At 31.4% G+C, this 10,399-nt stretch overlaps 1 protein-coding gene and 1 long non-coding RNA gene across 2 annotated transcripts; both read right to left on the reverse strand.

Annotated features, from left to right (window-relative positions):
- Positions 1-2,380: 2,380 nt before the first annotated feature.
- LOC145006203 (uncharacterized) lies at positions 2,381-4,210 on the reverse strand. Its single transcript, XR_013662833.1, has 6 exons — positions 4,134-4,210; positions 3,690-3,771; positions 3,237-3,503; positions 2,995-3,091; positions 2,822-2,895; positions 2,381-2,675 (listed from the first exon to the last, which is right to left on the reverse strand). It is a non-coding gene; the product is annotated as an uncharacterized LOC145006203 (long non-coding RNA).
- A 2,242-nt stretch (positions 4,211-6,452) lies between these two features.
- On the reverse strand, positions 6,453-8,384 carry LOC145007394 (uncharacterized). Its single transcript, XM_078966337.1, has 5 exons — positions 8,333-8,384; positions 7,664-8,201; positions 7,338-7,504; positions 6,706-7,253; positions 6,453-6,635 (listed from the first exon to the last, which is right to left on the reverse strand). Exons 1-5 carry the CDS (start codon positions 8,382-8,384, stop codon positions 6,453-6,455), a joined length of 1,488 nt encoding a protein of 495 aa, XP_078822463.1.
- Positions 8,385-10,399: the final 2,015 nt, after the last annotated feature.

A 10,399-nucleotide genomic window follows, 5' to 3' on the forward strand; every position in this document is an offset into this window, starting at 1 on the left:
CATCATTATTTAGCATTAGTAACAACCATTTCAATATGTTTTATGAATGTAATAATACACCATCATAATGTGCATTCATATTATAGCTCATCTTTCATCTTATTTGGATAGTATAAATAGTGAGCCATATGTATTAGGCACTTGATGATTTCATCACAAGTATTGGAATAAAAGTTATCTCTACTCTTATTTCTTTATTTACTTTATAATTTATATTGTTATTTGATCATATTTTTTAACACGTTATCAGCACGAGGCTCTACCATAGAGTTCCAACTTCTTGCCGTTCTTGTTGTTGTCAGGTATATATATAATTTTTTTTTTCAAAGTTCATATGTATAATGCTCACAAGTTATATAATGCTCACAAGTAATCTTATGATACTTCTTAACTAACAATCCTCTAACATACAACTCTTTATTTTGATTAGTATTTTCACTTTGGCAAACATTAGCAAACTTGAGTTTATGGCTCTTGAAATTAGTGGAAAAAAATTATTTATCATGGATCCTTGATGCTGAAATCCACCTTGATGCTATGGGTCTTGGAAACACCATAAAGGATGTAAATCCTTTAAATGAAGCATCAAGACAAGAAAAGGCTAAGGTGATGATTTTCCTTCGCCACCATCTCGATGAAGGATTAAAAGCTGAATACCTCACTGTCAAAGATCCAACTGATTTTTGGAATAATCTGAAAGAGAGGTATGATCATCAAAAAACGGTGATACTTCCTAGAGCTCGTTTTGATTGGTTACACCTTCGGCTAAAAGATTTTAAATTTGTGAGTGAGTATAATTCGGCCATGTTTAAAATTACTTCCCAACTAAAACTATGTGGTGAGACTATAACTGATGAAGACATGCTAGAGAAAACCTTCTCTACTTTTCATGACACTAACATGCTCCTGCAGCAGCAATATCGTGAGAAAGGTTTTAAAAAATATTGTGAATTAATCTCATGTCTTCTTGTGGCTGAACAATATTTTACATAACTTCATCAATATTTACCGAGATTTACGATTTACAATAATAATGATAACAATAACACTAATAGTAATAATAAAAACCCAAATTTCTATCATTTAAATACAAAAATACTATTAATAGTTTTTACACCAACATAAAGTTCAATAAAAAAAACTTACATGATAACAATTAATTTTTTAACATAAACATGAAAATATTGTTATGGTAGTCACATTTTGAGAATTTATTATTGTACTTGCTACTTATATCAATGTACTAAATTAGAATCGACATATTTGATAAATGGAAGACAACCTAAGTGATCCAAGTTTAAAGTATCACATAAATTCTTATATGAGTTTATTTTCTTTTACTATGAGGATACCAAAAAAATCTTTTACTATAAGGATACCAAAAACCTCTTAGAGGAGCGCTGCAAACAATTAATTTTGATATTGAAAGAATAAGAAAACCAACAATGACGCAATAATACGGTACATGTATTTAAATTGCTATAACACTAATAGTAATAATAAAAACCCAAATTTCTATCATTTAAATATGAAAAATACTATTATAATTGTTTTTACACCAACATAAAGTTCGATATCTTCAAAATTGAGGTGCCTTTCCATCATTACGTGCAAATGATAGTTTGATGCAATAATAAATTTATCAATATTTTACTTCATCAAAAGTGAGGCATATTATTGTAATGTAAATGATAGTTTGATGCTATTAACTATTTCATCATTACTTGAAAATCTTCAAAATTGAGGTGCCTTTTTATATCATGTGCCAAACAATCTCCATCATGCTTTGTTTGAATGAAAGTATATACTTACCCTAATTTGTGTGGTCTTGAAATCAAATGCACAAGACAGACAATATAATTATCAATAAAGTATTCTAAAATAAAAATATGAGAAGATAAGTAAAATTGCAGCCATAGAACCTAGATAAAAAAAATAAAAAAATCCACCTTATCAATTTATTTTTGACATTTTTTTTAATTTTGAATTATTTTAAAAAAACACATGTTATAATAAATACATAAATGAACCTAAATTGTTATTCTTAGCATTTTAACCCTTCTATAAAAACACTTCATACATATTATAATTGTAAATAAAAATTGTGATCATTTCCAAAAGTAACACTACCCCTTTGTAGTTCACACATTTACTTTGTTGCAAAAAACAAAAACCAGTCATTTCGCATCCAAATTGAGAAAGCTGCCTTTTGAATTTATAAATCAAAATTCTCTTTCAAAAGAGACAACATATACAGACAAACCAAATTTAAAGGCAAACATGTCAATGCATAAACATTCAAGTACACATGAAGATTTTAAACTCACAGTTTATAGAAATATATTAGTTAAGATTTTTAATGTAGCAGTTGTTCAAAACAAATTAGAATCGGTAACTCAAAGTTGTATTAGAGAAACTATCTATTTTATTCGAGAGATAAATACTCATAAAAAGTTTACAAAAAACAAAAAAAAAACTCTTTTGTAGAATTCCCATATAACACTTTGTTCCAAGATTTGATCATTTTACCCTTGGGACTGCCCTTAGCTGCTATGAGTTTTGGATCTATATGGATATTATCTTTTTGGTGTTGGCTTCAAAGTTTTGCGCATTTACCATGTACATCCCAACCGCCTTGCTTTTCTTTTCATGTTATGACCTTTTTGCCCCTAACTCTGATTGGAAGGTTAAATGAGCCTAGTTATATTATTTTTCCTCACTAACACATGTTTTTATTTTACACAAATACAAAGTAGTTAAATGGAATATCATTTTACCAAAAAACCAAAGAGATTATGAACAACTAAGAAACTAAATGCACCTCCAGGACTGAAGAATCAATTTAGGAGCCTTATCTTACCATTCAAGCTCCTTTTTATGCACCTTCAATAAAAACTGTAAACCCGACAATTAAAGGATTAAGTGCTTAATTACTGATTATATCTGATGAATTGCAAAAAATTACAAGCGTATTAGTATAATTTCGTCATTTACCCTTTAACACATGACTTTCCAAATACCATCATGAATGGAATTAAAATGGATTATTCTTGGACATTTTGCTCCTCCTAACCTTCAACAATTCCTTGACCTATACAAATATATAATTTGAAAAGTTACTTGAGTGCTTCTATATCATCTTTCAAAGCCTATGCCTAATAACTTTTATATAGCTGCGAATATACAAAGTTCCACAAAAATTACAAAGAAATGAACACAAAGAAACTTAAATATACCAGTATTGTTGTAGTTTTTGATGTGTTAAAATATTTGTTGTTATGTGGCGTCATCCAATATAGGAAATCGCCAATTGGGTCGACAACTTGGAAAAAAACTTTGATACAGTCTTAGAATCCCTAGAAATTAGCATGAAACTCGTCTCAAAATCCTAGAATAATTCGTTATTTACATAATCCATAAGAAAACAATAGAATACACTTTATTATTCCTCAACAGGCTGGAAGGTCTACAATTGTAACAATGTTAGTTTCGTCTGCTGTGACCTGAGAACAAATAAAAAAGGATGAAAACCCCTGAATCTGTGTGTGAATATATATATATATATATATATATATATATATATATATATATATATATATATATATATATATATATATATATATATATATATATATATACTTTGATGGTTGGTAAGAAACTTATACATTTTAGTAAATAATACAATTTACCTGAATGAAGTTCAGGAGAGAACAAAATTTCATCTTGTTGTGACTCCTATGTATTGGAGTCCCTTGGTGCATTTTCCAAGATCTGGATATGAAGATGCAACATAATATCAAATAATCAACCTTTTCTTAAAATTAAAATTTAAGGGAAGCATTTCTTCCTGAAACCAATAATTTGAAATCATGAATTATGATCTTAACCTAGGAAACATAAAAATTTCAACTTGAGAATCAACACAACAAAAATAAATGGTTTTTAAAAGAAAATAGAGTAAACGATTAAAGAACAAAATGAAAAAAATATACCAATATGGACATTTTTCAGGGCAACAATTTTGGAAGAACAATATGAAAAAGCATACTAGATGGTTCCATTTTTGCAATACAGTCCTTCAAGTTTATATATGTGGTAGTTGTAAACAAATTTAGCTTAAATTCCAGATTTACCTCTTCATACACTCCCTACATTCTCATAACCATTGATCATGTATCGTCTCCTTGGTGGCCTTGAGTCATAAAAACATGTATCGTCTCCTTGGTGGCTTTGATTATATTTTATAAATGAATTCATTTTATAATGGCATTTTGAATCATGAAAATACATATACACAAACTTTCTATATTAAGTACCTAACTGAATTTATGATTTTAGGATTTAACAAAAAGTTATTCAATAAAAATTTGATTTTTTATAGCAACTTACGAGATTACTGAAAAATTGAACTATTGAACAATAAACTTTCTAGATAACATTTTATTTTTATTATTTAATATTTTATTTAACAAAATGAAATTATTGGCAAATAAAGAAATGAGTTTTATTAAAATATCTTCATCCCACATTGATCATGAGAGTAAACAAGAGAATGTATTCTCCTCTATAAATAGGAAAGATTGTGAAATATTTTAATGGGACTAAGTCATGAGATCTTCCTTGCATATAACTTTGTAGGACGTTGAGTGTATTCTTTGGTGAGATTGTCTTTGTCAACAAGTGACCAATTAAATTTCAAAATTTTGAAAATTATTTTGGATTGTATCTTTTAGATTTGGATCGAGTTTAATAAGGATCCGAGTGTTTTCTGGCTGAGTTAGGCAAACTCGCTTCCATTGGAGGTCGAGTTTAAGTAACATGCCGAGTATCTGGTTGTGTTAGCCAAGTTTTACAACCCTGTTTGTAATACAATTTAAAGTTTTAACCTTATAAAAGATGTCACTATTATCATATGTTATGCATAATTATGGTAATATTTATGATACAAAACATTTTTTTTTACTATTTAAGATAAAAAGTTGTCTCTATTATCATATGTTGTACATAATGATAAAATTTAAGATAGATAAAAAGATGTCTCTGTTATCGTATTTTCTACATAAAGATAATATTTAATATAAACGTTTTAATTTAATATGAAATTATTATTTAATAGATAACAATAACGATTTATTTATTTTTAAAAATTATTTATTTTTTCTATTTTAATCATATAACTTTATATATGCAACACAACTTCAAGTTCCAACCTTATCTTTTATAATATAGTTCAACATAATAACAATACTAAAAATCATTTTTTATATTTTTTTATGAAATTATTATTTAATTGTTAATAACAAGAACAAATTACGCGAATGGTCCTTTAGGTTTTGGATTTTTCCCTAATATAGTCCCTATGGTAATTTTTTCCCTCAAATAGTACCTATGGACCATAAGTTGCACGCGTTTGGTCCCCGAATTGGATGTCCGTCCATTCCAACGTTAAGTTGCCCCCATGTGACTTGCACATGAGGGTATTTATGTCATTTTAGCTTAAAGGACCTTTTCTGAACATATAAATTAACGCTTATATTACTTCTTCTTGCTCTTCCTCCTAATTTACTCGACCACTACTACTGTTAGAGAAAGAAAGCTGGGGAAAATGCCGATATGTGCTTGTGGAAATCGTGATCTAGCCATCGTCACTTTCTGGTCAGATCGCAACCCTGGAAGGCGATTTTGGTCTTGTCTTCGTAATGAGAGAAGGTGTGGTTAGATTGGGTGGTTTGATGAGCCGGTGTGCCCTAGATCGGTGGAAGTGATACTTGGGTTAATCAGGTCTATGAACAAGCTGTAAGAATCTCTTCAACAAGCTACACTGCAAGCTAGGATGTATAAGTTAATCATTCTCTTCAGTTGGGCTCTTTTTGCAATTCATTACTTGAAGCATGGTCGAAGTTGCCTCTGAATGTGGTGTCTGAATGCAAGAAGTAGTGTCGAAGTCATAGGGTTAATCTAGTGGTGGTCTTATTTTGAGTCTGAAGACAGGAAATTGTTCCATGGTTTATGTAATGTTTGTGTCTTTTTTGAGTTTGACTGCAGTAAATTATGTTCTGGTTAATGCTGTCATTTTGTTATAGTCTTTTTGTAATCAAATGGTTTAATTTCAGAACAAGGTTAGTGTGTCATGGCTTTGTGCCATCAAATATTATTGACAAGAACACCAATTCAACATGCATGACCAAACACTTTGAATATCACAAATACTAGTTGACAAGAACAAGAATATAACAAAAATGCTATTGTATATCACAAAAACAATTGACATTGTTTGACAGTTTACCTATGTGTACAATGATTCAAGGTCAACACGCATGACCATACAAAATAAGGAGCCCAAAGTAAGTATTGCTTGGTACATAAACATAAGTGTTAACATAACCATAAAAGTAAAGTGCAAAGTGCATCAAAAGACCTAATGGTTCTCAACAACACCCCCATCCTCACTTCTATCCTCCTGTTTCTTCAGTTCTTTTGTCAGTAGGGCCACCTTGACCTTTACAAGTTCTTGAATTATGCCCTTTGTTGTTGCACTTTCTACATGTGATAGTGGTCCACCTCTTGGATAGTTTATGCCCCTGTGTAGCAGGTTCATCATATGCCCTCTTCCTTTTCTTTTTGGGCCTACCTACCTACAAATGTACATAAGATTAAATTGTCGTTCTTAAAAAACTTCAATTATATTGATATATGAAGACATACCTGAACAACATGTTTGGGTTGAAGCAACTTGGTTGGGCATTGTGATTTGGGCCACATCAATGTACCATTTATAGGTTCAATTTTGTGTTTGTACACTTCTGCCCATGTAACTAGCCAGTAGCATGGGTGGACCCAATGCTCCAACTCAGGAACATTCTTTGCTCCATGTTTAATCTTGTCCCATATTGCACTTATTGCATGTGAGCATAACATGGTTGTAATTTCCCAATGTCTACATGTGCATGTTTTTTCATCCAAATTCACAATAAACTGATCACCCCAATGAGTAGTCACTTGAGTGTTAACCCCATTGAAAATACACCTGTGCTTTTGTGCTTGTCTTTTCACTTGATCAAGAAGACTAGTGGCAGTTGGTGTGAGAGGACCATGACATCTATCAATCTCTCTTTGGAAATTGCAAATTCTCTTCATCAAATACTCTCTAATATACTCCAAACAATAAATGATAGGTTTATCCCTACCACCTTGTATTTTTCCATTCAGAACCTCACATAGGTTATTCAACAAGATGTTAGTATGCGCCCTCCCTGTTTAGTCATATAATACAAAATGAGAACAAATCCTAACAATGACAAGTAAATGTTAACATAAAGGAAAGATGAAGTACTAACATGAGAAATGAGATCTTGCCCAATGAGCTGGAGGAATCTGTATCAGCCAATCATGAGCTTCAGCTTTGAATTTCTTTAGCTCTTCTAATGCTTTCTCAAAATTCCTTACAGTAGTAGCAGTTGCACATGCCCACACCAAATCTTTGAGCTCTTTGTCCTTCCACTGCCTTTTCATATTTTCATAAATATGCCTCAGACAGAACCTATGCTCAGCTTGAGGGAAAAGTTTGGCAATTGCAGGAATGATACCCTATTTAAATATTTCAATACTTAGTTGACTAAATAACAACAATATCAAATTAAATTGAAGTATATGTACCTTCTACCTATCTGAGATGAAAGTGAAGTTTGAATTAGCATTAAGTTCTAGATCATTACCAAGTTGTTCCAAAAACCATGTCCATGAATTGGTGGTTTCATTCTCAACAAGAGCATATGCAAGAGGATATATCCCATTATTGGAATCTACCCCTACGACAGTCAAAATTTTACCAGGATAGGGACCTTTCATGAAAGTACCATCCAACCCTATGAAATCCCTTAGACTAGCCTTAAATCCTTCCTTTAATGCTCCTAAACAAATGTAAATTCTCCTAAATGTCCTTGTATCAGAATTTAAATTTGGCTCACTGTAACAATCGATCTTCACATTAGTACTTGGGTTTCTTTCCATCAACTCTAGTCCATAGTCCCTCAAAATAGCATATTGTTTCTGAAAATCCCCAAAAACATGCTTTTGAGCCAATTCCCTTGCCCGATGTACCTTCATTCTTGACATGTTCATCTTGAATTTTTGAATGAGATCTTCTTGAAATGCATTGACTGGAATGGTTGGATTACTCTCAATTTGCTTCACAATGTTTGCTGCAATGAATTTGTAGTTGCAAGCTTTAATGGTTCTTGATTGACACACCGATGTTCACTAACTAGGGTGTTCACTACCCCGTCATCTGTCTCTTTAGGTCTAGACACCAGTACAACCCAAGGACATTTACCCTCTTTCATATTACTGTTTTGTCCTTGAATCCAGTCCTTGACTTTGTCCATGGCCCACCACTCATATCTGGGACCACTCCTCTACACATAGCCCTAATCCTTGTTTTGTCATTTTTTTCAAAATGTAAATCCCTTTTGGTTTCTACTGCATGTTTGTTTATATATTCTTTCACATCTTTTTTTGTTTTGAACTTCTATCCTAATGTGAAAGCCTTTTGATGAACTACACCCTCAGAACAACTTTTTTCCTTTCTTATGTCTCTCAACATCCTCTCTCTGTTGTTATCTTCATCGATACTTTCATTGAAAGACTTTTATCGGAATGTTCCTCGAAAAATCCTTTGGAAAGGTTTTCCTAAGAGGGTTTTTCAGAAGAAATAAAATCCTTCGGAGTTCGATAAGAAAAGACTATTTCCAAGACATTTTCTAGGAACCCCGCCTTTTTATTGAAATGTCGCAGGTGGATTTACAAAACAATAGTACAAAATATGTTACCAAATAATAGTCATCCCGAAACTTTCACAATTTACTCATTTAATTTCTAAATACAGTTTTGTTTTATATTGTTGTAATTGCATGAGGTACATAAAATAGACCCTTACTGGAATGCCATTAAAATGTGGGATTTAATCAAGACAAAGAGGACTAAGATGAAGACATATATTGTATCCTTATACAATATTAGATTTTTTTTATTATTATTTTTTAATCTTTTTATATTTCCTAATAAAATAAAATAAATATCTATTTGATTGAAAACTTTTTAATTACCTTACAAAAAAATGTTTTAATAAGTCCCGACTCATGAACGAATAACCAACAAGTGATAAACGAGGTTAAGAACTTGTTATAGCTATTATATTTTTTGGGACTAGAACCATAACTTGCTACGTTACATCGAACCCATAACTTGTTACGGTACATCAGACCTAGCTAGGCCAGGACCAACGATAACCGATTGATGGCCCGATTTGTGCCCCTCCAGCTGGTCCATGATCAACCGGTTGGACTTCATAATGTTAATGTTATAACTTTTGTAATCAGGACCCTCAATGCCGTTCAAAAAAAAAAGTAGACCCTCCATAACCGGTCTCTAGCCCATTTTAACCGGTTTAACCATGGAATGAGATTCTTTAGGTAGTTTCTTTACATTTATTCATATGACTTGATTTATTGCTGTTTGACACCCATAATAAGCATGTTTAGTGTTTGGGTATAAGAATATTGAAAGCATTTATTTTCTTAAAAATGAGTTTTTGATAAGTCATTTCATACTTTGGTGCCAAATAAGCAAATCCATTTTTTAAACTCCATTTTGACACCAGTTAACCATCAGTAGTCAATTTTACTAAAAAATTGTTTAAGGTGTGTTTGGCAAAAGTAGCTGTTAGCTGGAAGCGAGTAGCGGTTAGCTGGTAGCTGGTAGCGGGAAGCTGTAGCTTTTATTTGTTATATGAATGTTTGGTAAAAGTAGCTGGAAACTTTTGAAATATATAAAATTACATAAAAGAACAATTGATTAAAAATAAATAAATATATAAATATATATTTAAGGGTAATTATGGAAATTGATTTCAAAAGCTCAAGAACGTTTTGTTAAATGCTACATGAAGTAGCTTTTAGAATCGGCGCGTTTTGCTAAAACTAAAAGCTAAACGCTCATACTGCCAAATGAAGCTTTTTGTTTAAACTAGGGCGTTTTATCAAAAGCTAGAAGCTAGAAGCTAGAAGCTCTCAAACGCTTCCAAAAGCTCTGTGCCAAACACACCCTAAATAAGCAAATCCCAAACACCCTCTAATTTACTTTTTAAGTAAAATCAATAATACATAAGTTTTGAGCGGTCTTATAGTATTTAATTGTTTATATTGTATAAATATCTTATTGCCCATTCTAGACGTTTGTTGGAGCTGCCACTGTATTTGTCTTCATTATTGTACACTGTGTCATTATTTAAAAACTTCATGTAAAGTTGATATTTTCCAATATTCTCGTCATTATATCACTTCAAATAAAAATTTCCAACAATGCTGTCAAACAAATGTGTAAAGATATACACCCCTGTTGT

The sequence above is a fragment of the Lactuca saligna genome, chromosome 7, assembly GCF_052625555.1.
Source record: "Lactuca saligna cultivar CGN05327 chromosome 7, ASM5262555v1, whole genome shotgun sequence".
Lineage (NCBI taxonomy): Eukaryota > Viridiplantae > Streptophyta > Magnoliopsida > Asterales > Asteraceae > Lactuca > Lactuca saligna.